This window comes from Uranotaenia lowii, chromosome 3 (assembly GCF_029784155.1).
Source record: "Uranotaenia lowii strain MFRU-FL chromosome 3, ASM2978415v1, whole genome shotgun sequence".
NCBI classification, from domain to species: domain Eukaryota; kingdom Metazoa; phylum Arthropoda; class Insecta; order Diptera; family Culicidae; genus Uranotaenia; species Uranotaenia lowii.
Window position 1 is genome coordinate 67,565,081 of NC_073693.1, and position 24,718 is coordinate 67,589,798.

Genomic DNA, 24,718 nt, shown 5'->3' on the forward strand with positions numbered 1-24,718 from the left:
CTTACATATCTACCATTGTGAGAGATAGTGTCAAAAGTCGGCTTCTTGAGCTGGAAGGAAGCATGCCAGCTTTAAAAAAATATTGATTAAAGTTTTTTTCTTACAATCAGATGCGTTGTTAATAAAATAGATTCGCTCTTGCACGCTGAAGCCTATTCAGATCAGACTAAAACTTTATTGAAGATTTTTTTTCTCTTTTTTCATCTTCTCTTTTTTCTATTTTTTTTTTTAGAAAAAAAAACAAACCTCATTCATTAACTTTTGAGGGAGGAGTCGCAATGGTCGGTCGGTAAATCCCGCACGATGACCATTCATACGTAGGCAAGCAATCATTTGGAAGCGGCGCAACATTTTCTGAGTATCATCATCGTTCTTCCTCATCTCATATGTTTCAAGGTTATCGGCTGAGACAAAACAAGACGGCGACGGCGGGTGAACTTGCTGAAGTTGAAGCGCGATGACGCTCAATGAAGCCTTTCCCGATTCACATTGGCAGTAGTTCAGTAAGATCTTAGCATCTCGGTTGAAGGTTTGTCTGTGCACGTTTGGATTAATCAACTTGAGCCGGCTCGTTAAGCATGGTCGGGGGCGGATTTTTGAAGAGCTTTTCGGTGCTAGCTTGTTGTTGTTGTTACCTTTTGGCAGGGATTGTGGGAGTCCTCAGTGAAAGTAGTGTAGTGTACCGTGACGAAGTTTGCGGTCAAGTGCAGGTGGATTTGGGCAATCGAATCGGGAATGGGGACCTGGCTGAGGAAGGTGAATGGCCCTGGCATGGGGCGATGTTCCACAAAAGAAACTACCAGTGCGGATGTACGTTGATTGGCGAGTGGCTCGTGCTGACAGCGGCCCATTGTTTGTACAATCCGAACTCGAAAAACAGATACAGGACAAAAGAGCTGCGGGTGGTCCTCGGATTGCATGGCCTCCACGAGAGCACGGCACACACCAGGGAGTACGGATTGAAGGATACCCGAATCCATCCGTCGTTTGACCCGAGCGGCCACAAGCATGACATCGCGCTGCTGCTGTTGGATAATCGGGTGACGCTCGGTCTGTTTGTGCGTCCGATTGGGATCAACTTCGAGGAGCCACCCTGGATTGAGCATTTGGCAGGCCATTTGGGAACCGTCGTCGGCTGGGGATTCACCGAACAAGATGCCGTGTCGGACGCACTCATGATTGCGAGAATGCCGATTGCGCGCTACACAGATTGCGTCGAAAGTTCTCCCGATGTGTATGGCCATTTGATTCACAACGGAATGTACTGCGCTGGAGCGAAGAATGGTGAATTGACTTTTCGTTTGGCAAAAGTTTATTGTTTCGTTTGAAAACAATCGGAACTGTGTTCTTGTACTGAATGCATAGAACGACAATTTTAATTCAAATGAACTCAGAGCAAAATAGGATCGGCAAAACTTAATCGTTTCCTCTATCCACAGTTCAGTTCCTAAATAATTCCAGTTTATTCCAAACACATATTTACTTTTTACGACGACCGTAAGTCGCTTTTATGACGGTCGAGGGCTAATAGAGAATAGCAAGATTCTCTCCACCAGCAGCATTCAGTTCAGTGCAAGCACTCCCCATTGACCCAGTTTTCTAGGCTCACGAATAATTGCCTCTTCTCCCGTTGTTGGTTTCAGGCACAAACGTATGCAATGGGGATAGTGGCGGTGGAATGTACATTCAGCAGCAAAACGGCAACGGTTACGACGGAGGTGGCCAATGGACCATTCGGGGAGTTGTTTCGTTTGCTCCAGCTAGGGAGGGAACCAATCTGTGCGATTTGCACAGCTATGCGGCGTTTACAAATGTTGCATTTTATAGCGGTTGGATTCGGGAACAATCGAAAGAGCTGCTAGATAGTGTTTCACTAGAAGAGGGCCCAAAGCCGATGGAGCCAATTGGAGGTAAATTGAAAATAGCAACATGTTATGGAATCCGTATAGACTTCGTAGACAAATCAGAGCATTCATAGTGTTTTAGGTTCATAGTAACTCTCATTGAAATTTTATAACGTATTTAAAGCAAAATTTTGGAATCATCTTCAAACGTATGATGATAGTGTTTTCATCAGAGATGTATCGAATATTCGGTTGGCCGAATATTCGGCGCTGAATACCGCCCAAAAACCGTTAGACCGAATATTTGGCTCACCGAATAGTTGATTTAAGCTAAGTATTCGGCCGAATAGGCCGAAAATTTATTTTTAAAATTTATACTCCAATATCATAATTATCAAATTTTCCTAATAAATTTGGATAATTTATAAAATATCGAAAAATAATGTTGAAAAATCTACACAATCATCAAAAACTTATGGTCTCAGTTAAATATCTTAGGTGATCTGACGATTATCGCTTTATATTTTGGTTATGGCCGGGATTCCCTGATATTTTTCGAAACTTCTCGGATTCTGCCAGTCTATATTCAAATAATTTGCAAAACCAAAAAAAACTCTAATTTCTTTTTGAAAATTTCAAGATTTTGTGTTCAAAAACGGTTTTTATACAATTCGAAAATGAACATATATTTTTATTTAATCCTTGGATACGATTTTAAAGCTGCTTTTGCGATACAATGAAACATTAAGTTTCAAGTTGTTTATTTTGTTCATTTTCTTTTTAAGTTTTTTTGACCTTGATTTTGTTCTGATTTGCCATTTTTTTTACAAATTTTTCAAAAAATTGTCCTGAATTGCCCAACCGTGTGGTTGAAAGTATGGCATGCTTTAGGTAAAAGCACAGACTGTTAAAAATCATAGTACTTTTCAACAAATATTTTGAAGATATCTTTCTCAAATTCGACTTGCACCTTATTCGATATAAAATAAGCGATTTTAAATTGCTTGGCACCAGTTTCGACGTGTTTTTTTTCTCAGATTTCACAGGAACCCATCTTTTTGATGACAAACGTCCTTGAAGCTACAAATCATCTGATGTTTTTCAGTTAAAGAGTGTCCACGATGAAATTGCCACACTATGAAACTGCTCTAACTTTATAACGAAGGCTGGGCTTTGAACCACTGGACACCCTTCATTGATGTTTTTTTTAAATCAGAGAGACCCCTTCTTGAAAAAGATCTAGTGTATTATCTGGTTGAAAATTTTTGAGTCGATTATTGAAGGAAGTAAGGAAGGAAGTAGTAAATGGAAATTGAAATAATCGCTTTTGTATTTTTATTTAAAGCCCAACAGAATATTCGCCGAATATTCGTTTGGCCGAATCGTTGAAAAGGTCAATATTCGGTATTCGGCCGTTCGCCGAGATACCGAATATTGACCTGGATTGAGCTAAACAAAACGGTACAATTCATCTCGAAAAAAGTAACTATTAGCCGAACCCGTTTATTGAGGTTCAGCTGTTTATCGTTCAGGAAGAAAGTTTTGCTTCGTGCCCAATATGTGAAAACCGGAACAGAATGGTTAGTGTTTTCTTAGATATATTTTAGTTGTGCGAGAACCATGACGAGAACCATAATACTTTGCTTTGTTCCAGATAGGCCCACAGTGCTCAGAGGTGTATTCCACGTTATCCTCCAGATATCATTCCGGAAAAGCCGGACCTGACCGGATTAGCCGAACGGAGAAGGGCAAGAGTATGTCAATGGAATGCAGGAGGATTCAGCGGTCATGGTGGTTCCGAATAACGCGAAAGCCGAATCGCCACGAGCCTGGCGAAGAAAGCACTTGCCTCAACAATTTATATATTTTATATTTTTATATATGTATATATATATATATATATATATATATATATATATATATATATATATATATATATATATATATATATATATATATATATATATATATATATATATATATATATATATATATATATATATATATATATATATATCTATATATATATATATATATATATCTATATATATATATATATATATATATATATATATATATATATATATATATATATATATATATATATATATATATATATATATATATATATATATATATATATATATATATATATATATATATATATATATATATATATATATATATATATATATACATATATATATATATATATATATATATATATATATATATATATATAAAAAGCAATTTCTGTATGTTTGTTTGTTTGTTTGTTTGTTTGTCCTCTATAGACTCAGCCGTCTTTAGAGCTATAGGTTTGAAATTTGGCATAGATGCTCATTAGGACCAGGAATGATGAAAAAGGTTTTCAGATTTTCGGATGACCTCTTCTGAAGGGGATCGTCCATACAAGACAAATATTGTTTTCGCAATATTGACATTACTTTTCGTCGGATTGTGTTGAAAATTTGCACATGAGTGTGTTGAAAGACGAGCAATCGATTTCAGTTGTCAAATTTTGTGTAAGGGGTCGGCCAAAGTGGTCGTCCATATTAACTGTTCGCTGTTTTCGCGATACTGACGTTATTATACATCGTATTTAGATGAAAATTGGTACACGATAGTTTTGAGTGACGTGCAATCGATTTAGAGTATCAAATTCACTGTAAGGGGTCGGCAAAAGGGGTCGTCCATATTAACATTTCAATGTTTTTGTGATATTGACGTTTTTATGCATTGGATCGGGATGAAAATTTGCACATAGGAGTTATGAGGGACAAACAATTGATTTCACTTATCCAAATTAAAGTCAGGGGTCGGCCAAAGGGGTCGTCCATATTCACAATTCACTGTTAGTGCAATAGTGTCGTTATTATACAACGGATTCAGATGAAAATTGGTACAAGAGAGTTTTGAGGGACGAGCAATCGATTTCGGGTATTAAATTCAGTGTAAGGGGTCGGCAAAGGGGGTCGTCCATATTAACCATTCAATATTTTTGCAATATCGTTGTAATTATACATCAGATTGGGATGAAAATTTGGACACGGTAGTTTTCAGGGACGGACAATCGATTTCAGATGTCAAATGTTTTGCCAGGGGTCGACGAAAGGGGTCGTCCATATTTATTAAATTTCCACTGTTTTAAGCAATATTGACGTTAATATACAATGGATTGCTTTGAAAATTTTCACACAGGAGTTTTCAGGGAGGTGTAATCGATTTCAGACATCAAATATTGTATAAGTGGCCACCGCAAAGGGTTTAACTTTTTGGCAATAATTGCGTTGTTATGCGACGATAATGTCCAAATTTAAACACAAGGGTTTTTTTTGGCACGATCAATTGATACCTGATTTCAAACTTAGTAGCAGACGACAATAAAGGGATCGTCCACTATTTTTGCTATTATTACTTAACAATGAATTTGGAAGTGCATCTGGAAAATGCTTGGCAATTGACTTTCATACAAATTGTCCATGACATATTCCAAGTTGAAAGCGAAACGGAGTTCGTATGGGATCAGCTAGTTTCAAATAAATATCTGTTTTTGAATGAATTTTGTTTTTATTTTTCTTGAAGAAACCAATCAAACCAACTACAATTTATCTTCCAAATCAGTGAATGGGAAAAAAGGTTTTATTTACTGTTTTGCTAGGTGAGTGCGATAAAGGTAAAATTTACCTTTTTGCTAGGTGAATGAAAAAAAGGTAAAATTTACCTCGAAAGAGGGGTGGATAATAAATCACCTCGCTTCTCGGTAAATTTTACCTTTTTTTTATTTTCCGTGCAGGATTTTTCAGAAATTTCAAATCAAACTAGAACAAATTTCAGCTCATGAAATGAACATTTGTCTTTACTTTAAGCTCTTCTTTAAAAAAAACGAACACACACATATAGGATCTCAGTGAAACTTCATGTTTCTTTGAAGAGATCAAAATTCTACCTTAAGACTAAATCGTACATCTTTCAAGGATATAATGGCTAGCATCTTACTAATGCTAACACCACCAACCCACAGAAAGAGTACTATGTATGCCGTGACCTAGACTTGATCTCATGACCTCTGGCTTAGAAGACTTGAACGCTATCCTCTAGGCCACGGTCGGCGGCTATTTTCCATGGTCACAAGAGTTCACTCTTGGGTTTTATGGCTTTTTAAAAACATTTTCTAAATATCTTGTTTTCGACATTTAGTTTCGACGTATAATAAGCTTCGTGTGAATGCGCGTACGGTCAGAAGTGAAGTGGATGTGTTTTACTTAATGCAGTGAGAAGAGTGGCAAACAGTGATGCCAGATAATCATATGAATAATTGTTTAATAGTTTTTTAGTTCTATTTACAAAGTTATTTGTAAATAGAACTAAGAACGCCTCTCCAGGCGCGGGGCATCTCTGTGTTTAACACGAAGAAGGCATAACTTTGCATTTGATCGTTTTGTTAAACCTTTGGAAGTTTTCAATGAAGCAACTATCACTCGACCGTCTGGTCCTGATAATAGTTTCGATGATATCAATGGTTTCGATGGTTTTCATCAGGTAAGGACGTAAGGATGTTATTGGTTATCCAATGAGAAAATGTCCATGTGTCAATGGGCACGGATTCTGAACATCCATGGATATCGGTCTCAGATTAAGACATCCTTCAATTTGTTTTAACAAAGTAAGCATTTCTTTGTGAGTAGGAAGTGATTCCAAGATACCTTTAAAGGAATGTGATTGAGGAGGAATGAAAATTCATTCTATTTCTTCCATAGTGCAGAATGATTGAATATCAGCAAAGATCTCTAAGTATCAATATATAGTCGGGCTGTTGTTCTCTCGAACAAATTATTGGTAACATCGACATAATGTTTGTGGTCAGGTTCGACTTGCTCACTGAATTTTCTCATTCCTTCATTTCAGATCTGGGGCCTGAGAAGTTCGTAGCGTTATCACAAAAAAAATGGAAGCGCTGCGTCCGCGAACTCCAGAGAATCGTCTCAGTGCTGCAAAAAACGCTGCACTTGACAATCCACTCACAAGTTTCAAAAGGATTGCACAAGTTCGAAGCTAAATAAACAATGCAAAATACGCATTAATCGTCTTCTGAGTGCGCACCTGATGTTCATGTACCTATATTGAAGGGTCCTTCAAAATCCACTATTTACACAGAATTTGAAAGGTCTTCAAGGTTGAGTCGAAATTCAGGAATTTGAGTGAGACTTTTTTCCGTTAAACATCCGGTATCTTGTTGGACTTGGCATGGAATGGTATCTATTTCAATACGAGAAGTTTTTCTATAATTATTTGAAACCATTTCGTTCTTAAGATTAACGATATAGGAAGGGGGAGGAGGGCTTCCATACAATTTTTTGCATAACCCGAGAATTTATCTAACATATGGACAAAATCTGACGTGAAAAATAATTTTAATATGGTTCTATGATTATTGAGACATCACTCTTCTTCCAGTGAGCAAGAACATGAAGAGGGGAGGATGGCCCAGTGCAAATTTATTAGCAAAAGTTCTCAATACATGTTGACATAGCCAGCAAATATGGCATGGAAAAAGCGCCAAGTGATTTAAAAAAAATATCTTTCTTGTAGTTTTTCCATGAAAAGTGTTGATCACTTACATTAAGTTTTTGAGGTTCAAGAAAATGTTTATTAACGATTCTACCAATTTACTTAAAATATCGTAACAACGTATTTGATAAATTTTCATAACACCTTACTACAGGGTCCGGCAATTGAACTACTACATTTGTAACGTTTTGACGGCTAAGAAAAAAGTGAAAATCTTCAAACCCAAATTCCTTTTTAAAATACAAGCTTACGCGCCAAATTCCAGAAGGAATTTGCCAGCACTTCGTTACTTTTCAATTTGCCCGGCTGCTAGCGGGAAGTCGTGAGTCCGCTGCTAGTTATTAGGAACTGTTCAAGTTAGATTTAGAAGAAAAAAAACATTCTAGAGTTACAACATATATATTGGAGTATTGGAGTAATCTAAACTAATTGGCCAAACCCTAAAAAAAAAAAAACTAAGTGAGAGCTCTCATGGATCAGCTTCCGGTCCGACAGGAGTGGCATCCTTCAGCTGAATCGGGATTCCTTTACGTAGTCAATAAACCGAAAAATGCCGATGGTGTTCTGCCAAGTCACGGGTTTTCGTAAATGATCATCAAAATAGCAATCCACAATAAAAAATTTACTTGGCCTTTCTGCATTCGCGTACTCGGGCGCTCTCACGATCAATCTCATGATCCGATGCCACAACGCCTTGGTCGTCCGGCAGTTTTCGAGACGATGCTCAACGTCACACTGGCAATATGTCATCACGTGATCAAACTTGATCGCACTTGGTGGCACCCGAACACACACAGCACTAACTGGCGACTGGCTGGGATAACGCCCGAAAACAGAATGACCCGATCGCAGCAGCTGGCGGTCCTTTTATCACTTTGAAACTCGTACGATCCAGTGGTGACGGCTAAGGAAAATGAGATAATGTGCAAAGATCTCGCCTAGCGATCTAAGGACTATCTATCAAGTGTTGATCATTTGAATGCTACTTCTAGCAGTGGTTCCCACGCCGAATTAAGAATGTTACACATTACTTCAACAGTAATTACTTCGTTGCACACGAAACAGTTTTGAACGACCCCTCGTCGCTTTGTTTACATTGAGTCTTAGCTATCATTGGATGTAAGTGGATGATTGGATCTCGAACAGAAACGTAGCGCTGTGGTCTCCTTGTTCCTAGCTAGCAATCTTCAGAAGGACATAATTCGTGAACTGTCCGATATAAGTGTGTGCAGAAGTTTTGTATGCCGTACAGTTTAAAGATACCTGGAGACCGGAAGTGCCATAAAACGGTATGGTGGGGGATGCCGACCTACACCTGCCATGGCGAAGGTCGTCAAGAAGAGCTTTAAGAGAAATCCTCGTCGTAGTGCCACTAAATTTGCAGAGGATATCGGATCGAAGTCTCCGTCGGATCCTGAAAGATAAACTTCAGACCAAACCCTACAAGATCCAAAAGGTTCAAGACCTTACGGTGAAGCAGAAACAAGAACAGGTAAAAAGAGCGAAGGCGCTGCTGAAGAGGCCGCGGCCACGGAAGTAAGGTTGAAGAATATCGTGTTTGCCGACGAGAAACTCTTCACCGTACAGCAGTTCGTGAATAAGCAGAACGACAGAGTTTGGTTGCCAGACAGATCACGAAACCATGCCGACTTGCTGACGGCTACACGACGACAGAAACCAGCATCGGTGATGGTTTGGGCCGGAATCACCCGTGATGGCCAAACTCCGCTGGTTTTTGTCCCTGACGGAGTGAAGATCAACAAAAATACATATCGGGAACTAGTTCTACAGAATGTCGTCGAACCGTGGGCATGTCGACATTTTGGTTCCAGGGATTGGGTTTTCCAACAGGACTCGGCGCCGACTCACAAAGCGAAGAAAACCCAACTTTGGATTGCGCAACATTTTCCAGGGTTCATTCCGAGCTCCGAGTGGCCGGCGAGTTCGCCAGACCTGAACTCTATGGACTTCACTGTTCGGAGTATGTTGGAGTCCGAAGTCTGCTCTAAGAAACATGAACGTGTGGAGGTCCTGAAGCGACATCTCGTGGCAGCCTGGGATAAAATACCACGAGAACACCTGCGACCCTCATACGATGCGTTCCTGGACCGTCTGCGGCGAGTGGTTAATCTCAAGGGCGAACAAGTCGAACTTTACCAGTGAATTTTGAAAAAGTTATTTGTTTTCAAGAGAAATTGAATGAATTTGAAATAAAATGTTGTTGTTTTGATCAATTTATATGTTTATTTCAATGTAGCACTTCAATTGCCGGACCCTGTAAAAAGTTCTAGATAGTTTTTCAGAACGAGCCGATTTAAAATAATTTTGCGGTGTACAGTTTTAAGTTGAAACATTTCCAAACATGAATGGGTTTGGGAAAAGATACCTTATGTATTCATTTAACCAACTAAAAATATATTTTCAGGTCAAATACAAGTCGATGATACAACTTCGACCACAACTACCTCTACAACAACTTCAACCACAACAACTTCAACCACAACAACGACAACCACCACAGCTCCAACACCTGTCGAATTTCCTACGGTTAGAGGTCCTCCAGCCGAGTGTCTCCAACAACAAAATCGTTTGATCAAGGTTGAACGTGATTCAAGCCTTTCACTTCTCTGTAATACCGATTCAACTAAAAAGGCCGAGTCAGTAAGGTGGTACCACCACAATTATGTTCATCAAACCGTGGATCTATCCACGCATCAAGGATTCTCGATAAATGCAACCAACGACATTCTAGCCTTGAGGCACTTGGAAGCCAGAAGCTCAGGAAAATATTTCTGTAAAGCCATTTACAACGATACCTCAGTTTCGTACGATAATCGAACCGTAGTCGTAAGTGGAGTCATTCCAAAATTTTCAAACGGAGCGGAGTCTTCGTTCATGAGATACAACGTACTTCTGAAGAGAAACTACTTAAATTTGAAAATCACCTTCAAAGCCGATGTGCTAAACGGCCTTCTACTCTGGAAATCCGATGAATGCGGACAGGCAATGTTTTCGCTCGCTCTAGTCGAGGGTCGAATAGAGTTCAATTTCCAGAATTCTTTAGGTGTTATGCGGAAAGTAGCTCTGTTAGATCATATCGTTCAATTAAACAACTGGCACACAATTGAGGTCTATTTATTCGGAGGAAGAGGTTATGTAGTGTTGGACAATCGCTATCTGTCTCTTTTTGAGGATAAATTATTCGTCTCGAAATGTTACACCGAAAGTATCTATTTAGGAAGTGCTCCCCAAGCAAATACTGCTGGATTTACGGGTTGCATAAACCAGCTGGTTCTAAACGATCACATTATAAACCTTTGGAAAGAAGCCGAAGAAAGCAGGAACATTCAACAGTGCAACCCATGCTTGGAGACTTCCTGTCTAAATGGTGGAGTGTGTATTGAGAATTTAGGACGAAAAGGTTACTCGTGTTTCTGCCAGCAAGGATTCGCGGGTTCAACTTGTTCCAGCGTGGGAGAGTCATGTTCGGCTGACAGTTGCTCTGCGGGATCGTGTGAAACAACCGAGCAAGGAATGCAGTGCCAATGCCCCTATTTTAGAACTGGGAAGCGCTGTGAACAGAATAATGTTTTGACAGGTGGTGCTTTATCGTTTCGGAAGCATGGATTTTCACAATACAAGTAAGTGTTCAATGAAGTCAAAAAATTTTAAACATTCCTAGGTATTTAAATGTTTCTTTAAAACTGCTCTTAATGTACAACGTTAAATTGCAGGCTATATTGACTTGGCGATAATTATTATGATTTAAAATTAAAAAAAGGAGGTAAATGAGAAAATAACGATTTTAATAAAATGACGGACTGACAAAGCAAATGCTTAAAAGATAATGATTTCAACGTGTTGAAATTGAGCCAAGAGCATTTTTTCTGGAAAGCTTCATAAATGCGTTTCAGTTCTGTGTCCAAGGTTCCCGAAATGACAGAAAAATCTCTACTTTCACAGAACTTTGAATAAATTTTTATCACAGAATCTGTGTCACAAAACACAGAACTCAAAAATTTTTTTTTTCCGTAGATAAAAATTTTGGATTTTTAACTATGAATCGAAAAATATGAAAAAAATTTGTAATGATGAGTAATTCAATTTTCTCAAGTAAAATGTAAATAATGACGCAATTTTTTTTAATGAAAATATTGATAATAGCATAATCGAAAAACCATCACAGAATTTTTGGGTAAAATCACAGGGAGTCGGATTTTTTTTTGGGCAAAACACATAATTTTTTTTGGCAACCATGGCTGAAACTCGTGCAAAATATGAGATGGCAATCATTTCGCAAATGATAGAGAATTTAATGAAGATCATTCTATCAGAACGTTTCAATGCTCTAAAATTTATGACTTCAGGTATGAGAATAAGGGTCGGCGTAATAGTGGCACGATATCCCAACAAACGGGAAAGTTGTGCTGAAAATTGCACTGAAAATCTGTCAGTGTTGCTAGTTTCTTTTCATGAAAAAGTACTCTGTATGAATGATTCTCGCTTCTCCTACCACTTGGCCGTCTTCGGCAAAAATTAAGCCAGAGAATTTTCCAGTAAGCTTCATTCATTGGAATTTCATATGCATCACGTTAGAACAAAACAGTCAAGAAAACCCAAAAAAGTGACATTCTTCGAACAAATTTTCGGGTTTCTCAAAATCGGGGTACCAAAAACTAAAAAAAGTAAACAAATTCTAACGACTGATTTCAATTCAGAACACCAAAACATTTCAAAATCATGATTATTCTTTTTGTATTTTTAATTTTTGTATTTTTTTTAATTTCTGAAGTTTTCTAATTTTAGTACTTTTTGAAAATTTTGTAATTTTTGAAATTTTTGTAATTATTATAATTTTTGCAATTTTCGAAATTTTTGTAATTTTTGTAATTTTTGTAATTTTTGTAATTTTTGTAATTTTTGTAATTTTTGTAATTTTTGTAATTTTTGTAATTTTTGTAATTTTTGTAATTTTTGTAATTTTCGAAATTTTTGTAATTTTTGTAATTTTTGCCATTTTTGTAATTTTTGTAATTTTTGCAATTTTTGTAATTTTTGTAATTTTTGTAATTTTTGTAATTTTTGTAATTTTTGTAATTTTTGTAATTTTTGTAATTTTTGTAATTTTGTAATTTTTGTAATTTTTGTAATTTTTGTAATTTTTGTAATTTTTGTAATTTTTGTAATTTTTGTAATTTTTGTAATTTTTGTAATTTTTGTAATTTTTGTAATTTTTGTAATTTTTGTAATTTTTGTAATTTTTGTAATTTTTGTAATTTTTGTAATTTTTGTAATTTTTGTAATTTTTGTAATTTTTGTAATTTTTGTAATTTTTGTAATTTTTGTAATTTTTGTAATTTTTGTAATTTTTGTTATTTTTGTAATTTTTGTAATTTTTGTAATTTTTGTAATTTTTGTAATTTTTGTCATTTTTGTCATTTTTGTCATTTTTGTCATTTTTGTCATTTTTGTCATTTTTGTCATTTTTGTCATTTTTGTCATTTTTGTCATTTTTGTCATTTTTGTCATTTTTGTCATTTTTGTCATTTTTGTCATTTTTGTCATTTTTGTCATAGTTGTCATTTTTGTAATTTTTGTAATTTTTGTCATTTTTGTAATTTTTGTAATTTTTGTAATTTTTGTAATTTTTGTAATTTTTGTAATTTTTGTAATTTTTGTAATTTTTGTAATTTTTGTCATTTTTGTCATTTTATGTCATTTTTGTCATTTTTGTCATTTTTGTCATTTTTGTCATTTTTGTCATTTTTGTAATTTTTGTAATTTTTGTCATTTTTGTCATTTTTGTCATTTTTGTCATTTTTGTCATTTTTGTCATTTTTGTCATTTTTGTCATTTTTGTCATTTTTGTCATTTTTGTCATTTTTGTCATTTTTGTCATTTTTGTCATTTTTGTCATTTTTGTCATTTTTGTCATTTTTGTCATTTTTGTCATTTTTGTCATTTTTGTCATTTTTGTCATTTTTGTCATTTTTGTCATTTTTGTCATTTTTGTCATTTTTGTCATTTTTGTCATTTTTGTCATTTTTGTCATTTTTGTCATTTTTGTCATTTTTGTCATTTTTGTCATTTTTGTCATTTTTGTCATTTTTGTCATTTTTGTCATTTTTGTCATTTTTGTCATTTTTGTCATTTTTGTCATTTTTGTCATTTTTGTCATTTTTGTCATTTTTGTCATTTTTGTCATTTTTGTCATTTTTGTCATTTTTGTCATTTTTGTCATTTTTGTCATTTTTGTCATTTTTGTCATTTTTGTCATTTTTGTCATTTTTGTCATTTTTGTCATTTTTGTAATTTTTGTAATTTTTGTCATTTTTGTCATTTTATGTCATTTTTGTCATTTTTGTCATTTTTGTCATTTTTGTCATTTTTGTCATTTTTGTAATTTTTGTAATTTTTGTCATTTTTGTCATTTTTGTCTTTTTGTCATTTTTGTCATTTTGTCATTTTTGTCATTTTCATTTTGTCATTTTTGTCATTTTTGTCATTTTTGTCATTTTTGTCATTTTTGTCATTTTTGTCATTTTTGTCATTTTTGTCATTTTTGTCATTTTTGTCATTTTTGTCATTTTTGTCATTTTTGTCATTTTTGTCATTTTTGTCATTTTTGTCATTTTTGTCATTTTTGTCATTTTTGTCATTTTTGTCATTTTTGTCATTTTTGTCATTTTTGTCATTTTTGTCATTTTTGTCATTTTTGTCATTTTGTCATTTTTGTCATTTTTGTCATTTTTGTCATTTTGTCATTTTTGTCATTTTTGTCATTTTTGTCATTTTTGTCATTTTTGTCATTTTTGTCATTTTTGTCATTTTTGTCATTTTTGTCATTTTTGTCATTTTTGTAATTTTTGTAATTTTTGTCATTTTTGTCATTTTATGTCATTTTTGTCATTTTTGTCATTTTTGTCATTTTTGTCATTTTTGTCATTTTTGTAATTTTTGTAATTTTTGTCATTTTTGTCATTTTTGTCATTTTTGTAATTTTTGTCATTTTTGTCATTATTGTCATTTTTGTCATTTTTGTCATTTTTGTCATTTTTGTCATTTTTGTCATTTTTGTCATTTTTGTCATTTTTGTCATTCTTGTCATTTTTGTCATTTTTGTCATTTTTGTTTTTTTTGTCATTTTTGTCATTTTTGTCATTTTTGTCATTTTTGTCATTTTTGTCATTTTTGTCATTTTTGTCATTTTTGTCATTTTTGTCATTTTTGTCATTTTTGTCATTCTTGTCATTTTTGTCATTTTTGTCATTTTTGTCATTTTTGTCATTTTTGTCATTTTTGTCATTTTTGTCATTTTTGTCATTTTTGTCATTTTTGTCATTTTTGTCATTTTTGTCATTTTTGTCATTTTTGTCATTTTTGTCATTTTTGTCATTTTTGTCATTTTTGTCATTTTTGTCATTTTTGTCATTTTTGTCATTTTTGTCATTTTTGTCATTTTTGTCATTTTTGTCATTTTTGTCATTTTTGTCATTTTTGTCATTTTTGTCATTTTTGTCATTTTTGTCATTTTTGTCATTTTTGTCATTTTTGTCATTTTTGTCATTTTTGTCATTTTTGTCATTTTTGTCATTTTTGTCATTTTTGTCATTTTTGTCATTTTTGTCATTTTTGTCATTTTTGTCATTTTTGTCATTTTTGTCATTTTTGTCATTTTTGTCATTTTTGTCATTTTTGTCATTTTTGTCATTTTTGTCATTTTTGTCATTTTTGTCATTTTTGTCATTTTTGTCATTTTTGTCATTTTTGTCATTTTTGTCATTTTTGTCATTTTTGTCATTTTTGTCATTTTTGTCATTTTTGTCATTTTTGTCATTTTTGTCATTTTTGTCATTTTTGTCATTTTTGTCATTTTTGTCATTTTTGTCATTTTTGTAATTTTTGTCATTTTTGTCATTTTTGTCATTTTTTTCATTTATGTCATTTTTGTCATTTTTGTCATTTTTGTCATTTTTGTCATTTTTGTCATTTTTGTCATTTTTGTCATTTTTGTCATTTTTGTCATTTTTGTCATTTTTGTCATTTTTGTCATTTTTGTCATTTTTGTCATTTTTGTCATTTTTGTCATTTTTGTCATTTTTGTCATTTTTGTCATTTTTGTCATTTTTGTCATTTTTGTCATTTTTGTCATTTTTTTCATTTTTGTCATTTTTATCATTTTTGTCATTTTTGTCATTTTTGTCATTTTTGTCATTTTTGTCATTTTTGTCATTTTTGTCATTTTTGTCATTTTTGTCATTTTTGTCATTTTTGTCATTTTTGTCATTTTTGTCATTTTTGTCATTTTTGTCATTTTTGTCATTTTTGTCATTTTTGTCATTTTTGTCATTTTTGTCATTTTTGTCATTTTTGTCATTTTTGTCATTTTTGTCATTTTTGTCATTTTTGTCATTTTTGTCATTTTTGTCATTTTTGTCATTTTTGTCATTTTTGTCATTTTTGTCATTTTTGTCATTTTTGTCATTTTTGTCATTTTTGTCATTTTTGTCATTTTTGTCATTTTTGTCATTCTTGTCATTTTTGTCATTTTTGTAATTTTTGTAATTTTTGTAATTTTTGTCATTTTTGTCATTTTTGTCATTTTTGTCATTTTTGTCATTTTTGTCATTTTTGTCATTTTTGTCATTTTTGTCATTTTTGTCATTTTTGTCATTTTTGTCATTTTTGTCATTTTTGTCATTTTTGTCATTTTTGTCATTTTTGTCATTTTTGTCATTTTTGTCATTTTTGTCATTTTTGTCATTTTTGTCATTTTTGTCATTTTTGTCATTTTTGTCATTTTTGTCATTTTTGTCATTTTTGTCATTTTTGTCATTTTTGTCATTTTTGTCATTTTTGTCATTTTTGTCATTTTTGTCATTTTTGTCATTTTTGTCATTTTTGTCATTTTTGTCATTTTTGTCATTTTTGTCATTTTTGTCATTTTTGTCATTTTTGTAATTTTTGTCATTTTTGTCATTTTTGTCATTTTTTTCATTTATGTCATTTTTGTCATTTTTGTCATTTTTGTCATTTTTGTCATTTTTGTCATTTTTGTCATTTTTGTCATTTTTGTCATTTTTGTCATTTTTGTCATTTTTGTCATTTTTGTCATTTTTGTCATTTTTGTCATTTTTTTCATTTTTGTCATTTTTGTCATTTTTGTCATTTTTGTCATTTTTGTCATTTTTGTCATTTTTGTCATTTTTGTCATTTTTGTCATTTTTGTCATTTTTGTCATTTTTGTCATTTTTGTCATTTTTGTCATTTTTGTCATTTTTGTCATTTTTGTCATTTTTGTCATTTTTGTCATTTTTGTCATTTTTGTCATTTTTGTCATTTTGTCATTTTTGTCATTTTTGTCATTTTTGTCATTTTTGTCATTTTTGTCATTTTTGTCATTTTTGTCATTTTTGTCATTTTTGTCATTTTTGTCATTTTTGTCATTTTTGTCATTTTTGTCATTTTTGTCATTTTTGTCATTTTTGTCATTTTTGTCATTTTTGTCATTTTTGTCATTTTTGTCATTTTTGTCATTTTTGTCATTTTTGTCATTTTTGTCATTTTTGTCATTTTTGTCATTTTTGTCATTTTTGTCATTTTTGTCATTTTTGTCATTTTTGTCATTTTTGTCATTTTTGTCATTTTTGTCATTTTTGTCATTTTTGTCATTTTTGTCATTTTTGTCATTTTTGTCATTTTTGTCATTTTTGTCATTTTTGTCATTCTTGTCATTTTTGTCATTTTTGTAATTTTTGTAATTTTTGTAATTTTTGTCATTTTTGTCATTTTTGTCATTTTTGTCATTTTTGTCATTTTTGTCATTTTTGTCATTTTTGTCATTTTTGTCATTTTTGTCATTTTTGTCATTTTTGTCATTTTTGTCATTTTTGTCATTTTTGTCATTTTTGTCATTTTTGTCATTTTTGTCATTTTTGTCATTTTTGTCATTTTTGTCATTTTTGTCATTTTTGTCATTTTTGTCATTTTTGTCATTTTTGTCATTTTTGTCATTTTTGTCATTTTTGTCATTTTTGTCATTTTTGTCATTTTTGTCATTTTTGTCATTTTTGTCATTTTTGTCATTTTTGTCATTTTTGTCATTTTTGTCATTTTTGTCATTTTTGTCATTTTTGTCATTTTTGTCATTTTTGTCATTTTTGTCATTTTTGTCATTTTTGTCATTTTTGTCATTTTTGTCATTTTTGTCATTTTTGTCATTTTTGTCACTTTTGTCATTCTTGTCATTTTTGTCATTTTTGTCATTTTTGTCATTTTTGTCATTTTTGTCATTTTTGTCATTTTTGTCATTTTTGTCATTTTTGTCATTTTTGTCATTTTTGTCATTTTTGTCATTTTGTCATTTTTGTCATTTTTGTCATTTTTGTCATTTTTGTCATTTTTGTCATTTTTGTCATTTTTGTCATTTTTGTCATTTTTGTCATTTTTGTCATTTTTGTCATTTTTGTCATTTTTGTCATTTTTGTCATTTTTGTCATTTTTGTCATTTTTGTCATTTTTGTCATTTTTGTCATTTTTGTCATTTTTGTCATTTTTGTCATTTTTGTCATTTTTGTCATTTTTGTCATTTTTGTCATTTTTGTCATTTTTGTCATTTTTGTCATTTTTGTCATTTTTGTCATTTTTGTCATTTTTGTCATTTTTGTCATTTTTGTCATTTTTGTCATTTTTGTCATTTTTGTCATTTTTGTCATTTTTGTCATTTTTGTCATTTTTGTCATTTTTGTCATTTTTGTCATTTTTGTCATTTTTGTCATTTTTGTCATTTTTGTCATTTTTGTCATTTTTGTCATTTTTGTCATTTTTGTCATTTTTGTCATTTTTGTCATTTTTGTCATTTTTGTCATTTTTGTCATTTTTGTCATTTTTGTCATTTTTGCCATTTTTGTCATTTTTGTCATTTTTGTCATTTTTGTAATTTTTGTCATTTTTGTCATTTTTGTCATTTTTGTCATTTTTGTCATTTTTGTCATTTTTGTCATTTTTGTCATTTTTGTCATTTTTGTCATTTTTGTCATTTTTGTCATTTTTGTCATTTTTGTCATTTTTGTCATTTTTGTCATTTTTGTCATTTTTGTCATTTTTGTCATTTTTGTCATTTTTGTCATTTTTGTCATTTTTGTCATTTTTGTCATTTTTGTCATTTTTGTCATTTTTGTCATTTTTGTAATTTTTGTCATTTTTGTCATTTTTGTCATTTTTGTCATTTTTGTCATTTTTGTCATTTTTGTCATTTTTGTCATTTTTGTCATTTTTGTCATTTTTGTCATTTTTGTCATTCTTGTCATTTTTGTCATTTTTGTCATTTTTGTCATTTTTTTCATTTTTGTCATTTTTGTCATTTTTGTCATTTTTGTCATTTTTGTCATTTTTGTCATTTTTGTCATTTTTGTCATTTTTGTCATTTTTGTCATTTTTGTCATTTTTGTCATTTTTGTCATTTTTGTCATTTTTGTCATTTTTGTCATTTTTGTCATTTTTGTCATTCTTGTCATTTTTGTCATTTTTGTAATTTTTGTAATTTTTGTCATTATTGTCATTTTTGTCATTTTTGTCATTTTTGTCATTTTTGTCATTTTTGTCATTTTTGTCATTTTTGTCATTTTTGTCATTTTTGTCATTTTTGTCATTTTTGTCATTTTTGTCATTTTTGTCATTTTTGTCATTTTTGTCATTTTTGTCATTTTTGTCATTTTTGTCATTTTTGTCATTTTTGTCATTTTTGTCATTTTTGTCATTTTTGTCATTTTTGTCATTTTTGTCATTTTTGTTTTTTTTGTCATTTTTGTCATTTTTGTCATTTTTGTCATTTTTGTCATTTTTGTCATTTTTGTCATTTTTGTCATTTTTGTCATTTTTGTCATTTTTGTCATTTTTGTCATTCTTGTCATTTTTGTCATTTTTGTCATTTTTGTCATTTTTGTCATTTTTGTCATTTTTGTCATTTTTGTCATTTTTGTCATTTTTGTCATTTTTGTCATTTTTGTCATTTTTGTCATTTTTGTCATTTTTGTCATTTTTGTCATTTTTGTCATTTTTGTCATTTTTGTCATTTTTGTCATTTTTGTCATTTTTGTCATTTTTGTCATTTTTGTCATTTTTGTCATTTTTGTCATTTTTGTCATTTTTGTCATTTTTGTCATTTTTGTCATTTTTGTCATTTTTGTCATTTTTGTCATTTTTGTCATTTTTGTCATTTTTGTCATTTTTGTCATTTTTGTCATTTTTGTCATTTTTGTCATTTTTGTCATTTTTGTCATTTTTGTCATTTTTGTCATTTTTGTCATTTTTGTCATTTTTGTCATTTTTGTCATTTTTGTCATTTTTGTCATTTTTGTCATTTTTGTCATTTTTGTCATTTTTGTCATTTTTGTCATTTTTGTCATTTTTGTCATTTTTGTCATTTTTGTCATTTTTGTCATTTTTGTCATTTTTGTCATTTTTGTCATTTTTGTCATTTTTGTCATTTTTGTCATTTTTGTCATTTTTGTCATTTTTGTCATTTTTGTCATTTTTGTCATTTTTGTCATTTTTGTCATTTTTGTCATTTTTGTCATTTTTGTCATTTTTGTCATTTTTGTCATTTTTGTCATTTTTGTCATTTTTGTCATTTTTGTCATTTTTGTCATTTTTGTCATTTTTGTCATTTTTGTCATTTTTGTCATTTTTGTCATTTTTGTCATTTTTGTCATTTTTGTCATTTTTGTCATTTTTGTCATTTTTGTCATTTATGTCATTTTTGTCATTTTTGTCATTTTTGTCATTTTTGTCATTTTTGTCATTTTTGTCATTTTTGTCATTTTTGTCATTTTTGTCATTTTTGTCATTTTTGTCATTTTTGTCATTTTTGTCATTTTTGTCATTTTTGTCATTTTTGTCATTTTTGTCATTTTTGTCATTTTTGTCATATTTTAAATTTTTGTCATATTTGGACTGAATCATATTGTTCCGTTAGTATTCTGTGATTACTGTTTTTTTTTTAGACTACCAATCCAGACCAATTTCGATCTGCAGTTCAGCTTTACTGCCCGGCAGCTGAACCGTGGCATGATGGCATACATTGCGGAAGATATTCGCCGGGTGGGCAACTTTCTGGCTTTGGTAATTAAGGATAATCGATTGGAATTGCGGTTTAGTGTGAACTTGGAACTGCACCCCAACTCGCTGGAATCCACAATCGTCCTGCAGCCAAACACGAACCATACGGTAAAGTTGGGATTTACATCCCGGCTAGTTTACCTCCAAGTCGATGAGGAACTAACAGTTTCGCAAAATTTTGCGGGGGAGCTATTTTCCATGGCCAGCGATCGGTATTTGTATCTGGGCGGAATCGACCGACATACGCTCATAAACCGCTGCCCGGAAATTACGGAAGGATTCGATGGGTGCATCCGAGAGGTAAGCAAGAGGAATCCAATTTTGTTATTGCAACATTTGTACCAAAATTCCGTGTGTTCAATTTCCAGCTCATCATCCCCGGCTTTCCCCTGGATATTGCGGAAAACTTTGTCATTGCTCGAAATATAGAAAACTGTACTTAACAATGAACCCCTGCAGCTCGAGAGCTTAGTGCATAACTTCTAATTTCATCCAGAGAACTTTTGTCCCACACCCCCATGAATCGAGTAATGACTCACAGCATCAGCAGCAGCAGCATCAGGAGCACTGCCCACAGATTGTGTGGATGTACAAAGTTTTTGGCCGATCCGCAGAGTCCCCGAAACAACGTCCAAGACGACGGCGGGTGAATGGCAACTTTCATTCGTTCCGTCCATTCATTAGTGCGGGGTAGGGCACTTTTTGCTGTTGCCTGGACTTCATGGTCCCGAGGCCAATAAAAATTAAACAGTCATTAAAATTATGATACACCTCAGCATTTCTCTGGATCCGGGCTGTGGCAACTTTCGTTGTTGGAGTTCCGTCTTTTCTCAGGGATTGGGGTCACTTGGGGTTTGGGTGGTCGTTTGATAGAATATGGTTCAGTTGGGCAGATTGCGAAATGGCCTGGAACCGACACACCGCAAATGGCTATATTATGGGTTAACCGTACCGTTAAGTGATCGGGATTGGTCAAATTTGAAAGAGGTGCGAGACGCTTCTGTCAGACTATTTAAAAAACCCTTGATAAAATGTAAATAATGTTCAAAGAATTCTATTTTTTTTTAAACAATACCAATAGTTATCTAATCCAGAAGTTGCCAAAAAACTAAGTTCCGCAGTCACATTTTGTTATCGGAATCACTTAAAGAGATAAAAAATCAGTTTGATAAAGTATACAGATAAAACAAAAAATGTAAATGTCAGAAGAAAATCTTGTATAAACCCTTTAAATTCTGATGGAATCCTATCTTTCGCTTAAAAATGCAGTTTTCCATAAGAATGACTTGTAGTAGGAGCATTATAACTCATTTGTTCTCCGTATTTTACCTTTATCCTTATTTCTCAACACTAAACATACTGACACTTTAAATACACCTACATATTTATAGCACCGGGGGTCAAATGACCCCTAACACTTTTTCCGCTAAAACTCTATGGTTTCTCAACCGATTTTTCTCAAACACAAATTCTAGATTTCGAGTTTAATAAATCTAAAGATGCAAAAATGTCACAAAAGACGCCAACTTTCTAATTCACTTCTCCATAAATGTCTTTTGTGAATAGAGATGTTTTGGCGATTGATTTATTAAAAAGTACGATTTTACTCCACGTTTCATGAAAGAAAATTTGCGAAAAAAAACAATAAATAGGAGTTTTATGAAATTAATTTGCGGCTTTATCGGTGAGGGTTAAAGAGTTGAAATAAAAAACGGATAGAAGATCAGAAGAAAATTCTAAGGTGGTGAAAAGAGCGAAGAGCATTTGAAATAGAAGCTTGACCACACACTAAATTCTTTGGTCCCGCACCAATTAACTGTATTGAAGAAGTAGTACCCGATAGAGAAGGCACTACGTTTTTCGATTCAGTTAATAACTTTGTCATTGCTTTGTCATAATTAACTGTATCGAAAAACGTAGTGCCTTTTCTATTGGGTACTACTTCTTCAATACAGTTAATTGGTGCGGGACAAAGAATTTAGTATGTGGTCAAGCTTCTATTTCAAATGCTCTTCGCTCTTTTCACCACCTTAGAATTTTCTTCTGATCTTCTATCCGTCTTTCATTTCAACTCTTTAACCCTCACCGATAAAGCCACAAATTAATTTCACGAAACAAATTCACGGTGATTTCTCTTCTTAATAATAAATAGGAGTTATAGTCATTTGAAGTTCAAAAAAGGTCATTTGACCCTCTCCGGGACGTTTAATATTAATTTTTCAACGAAAATTGGTTTAATTGGTTCACTGGTTTATTATCATGGGCACCAAACCGAGGACTGGCGTGGAATCGAAGCAACACATCGAAACCCGGATCAGCAAAGCCCGATTTGCATTTGCGAGTCTCCACAACATCTGGCGCTCACGACAGATATCTCTACGAACGAAAATTCGAATCTGCTACTCAAACGTCAAATACGTATTGCTGTACGGGTCTGAAACTAAGTGCACATATGCGACAGAAAACTGCAAGTATTTGTGAATCGCCGCCTGCGGAATATCATCCGCGCTTGGGGGCCTGACAATTGGATCTCAAACGTGGAACTACATCGCCGGTGCAATGATGCCACATTTCTATCGGTATTTGGAAACCCAAAAAAATATTTTATCGGTATGTAAATCCTAAAAATCGGTATAAAAATCGGTATTTGAGGTGGGTATTCTAAAATGCTTACATTTTCAACTTCTTAACGTATTTTTTTTTTTCAATAGAAGCTTGCAATAACCAGCAAGTCTCGGAACTCTTATGAATGTTCATTTTCAATTCCAAACTAGCTAAATGTGTTTCAGCATATATTATTGCATTTTCTTCGTAACTTGGTTCTAGGTAACACTAGTTTACACAAAATGACGGTTTTGAAATTTTAACAGAACTTTATTTTTGTTATCACTTGTACACTTGAAATCCGCACAGTTGACGAGAATCTTGGCTGGCAGCAAGTGAAGACGCTAAATCCGGATCGCAAGCAGCGGAACCACACATACCGATTTTCCAGTATTTATACCGATTTTTGACAAATTTTTCGACCTAGAATCGGTATGTACCGAATGCAAAACATACTGGCAAAACATACTTATTTCAAACCAATTTTGAAAAATTCGTTCAGACAGAAAGTTTTTTAAATAAAACTATCGTTTTTCATTTTTTTTTATTTTGAATTATCCTAGTGCTTCATTAGTCAGCAAGTCTCAGCGTATTAAATAGCATCTTTGTTATCTATGCCAACTGCCTTGAGATCGAATCTTGATCATCAAATAACATGGTAAGTTAGAGATTATAGCTATTTAGGAACCAATATAAGTGCACGTTCGCGATGAGTATTCAGTTTAAAGAGTAACATAAAAATGCTAATTGTGTTTAGAAGGAATAACAACAGCGGACTCTCACTTTAACAGAAAATATGAAGTTTTTAAAACGCGATACTACGCCAATGTCAAATCGCTAGCCCGACTTTGATTAATGCGAAGACTAATAACAGTTGCCAAAGTTTCTTATGAAAAAAGTGAAGTGAAAAAACAATATCTTTTCTACAATTCCACAAATAATTTCTATGAACAGAATTTCGAATGAACTAAATTTTGATTACCAAATAGTTAAGGAAACGGCATCATAAATATATTATAAAAAAAACTGTAAAACTAATTGATCATTTCACTGTAAAAATCATTTGACCTGTGTTTGATAAGTTGGTCATTAAAACTGTAATTTTTTTTTTGTTTTCTAATCGACGTTTTTCGGCAAGTTTTAGAAAATAAAAACGTTTTTACCAGTTGTCCAGACGTTTCGAGCTACTCTATTTTTTATGGTGTTTCAGCATTCTTTAAAAATTGCATGGAGAAAGATAAACTTTATTCATTTATAGAAGAGTTAAACGACGCAACTTAAATTTCTTAGTAATTCAATTTTTCGGTAAACTTAAAAAAAATTCATTTAATGTTCCACCAATAAAGCTTGTTTTGGAAGCTTAAAAAAATCGATATTCGTACCGATTTTTGGAATTTTCACACCAAATGCCGATTTCTTCAAGTTTGAGAAAACTGATTATAATGTGACATCATTGATCGCCAACAGTGCAGATCTTTTATCTAAGGCCAGGTAGGTAGATTATCGGTTTATCCAACAAAGTAGTTTTTTGCATGATCTATCCGTGAAAAAAATTTGAACAAATTTAAAAAGAAAATTAT

The 24,718-nt window shown here is 32.3% G+C and overlaps 1 protein-coding gene across 1 annotated transcript; it reads left to right on the forward strand.

The window, feature by feature from the left end:
* The first annotated feature begins 509 nt into the window (after window positions 1–509).
* LOC129750502 (basement membrane-specific heparan sulfate proteoglycan core protein-like) lies at window positions 510–21,295 on the forward strand. Its single transcript, XM_055745464.1, has 5 exons — window positions 510–1,284; window positions 1,644–1,910; window positions 9,841–11,056; window positions 20,420–20,834; window positions 20,903–21,295. The coding sequence occupies exons 1-5, from the start codon at window positions 579–581 to the stop codon at window positions 20,975–20,977; spliced, it is 2,679 nt and encodes an 892-aa protein (XP_055601439.1). The 5' UTR covers window positions 510–578; the 3' UTR covers window positions 20,978–21,295.
* The last annotated feature ends 3,423 nt before the right edge of the window (window positions 21,296–24,718 follow it).

Excerpts from the sequence above, each read along its gene's own strand:
- LOC129750502 (XM_055745464.1), top strand. The coding sequence starts at position 579 with ATGGTCGGGGGCGGATTTTTGAAGAGCTTTTCGGTGCTAGCTTGTTGT. Across the intron at positions 1,285-1,643 it reads CTGCGCTGGAGCGAAGAATG|GCACAAACGTATGCAATGGG; the intron begins GTGAATTGACTT and ends TGTTGGTTTCAG. Across the intron at positions 20,835-20,902 it reads TCGATGGGTGCATCCGAGAG|CTCATCATCCCCGGCTTTCC; the intron begins GTAAGCAAGAGG and ends TTCAATTTCCAG.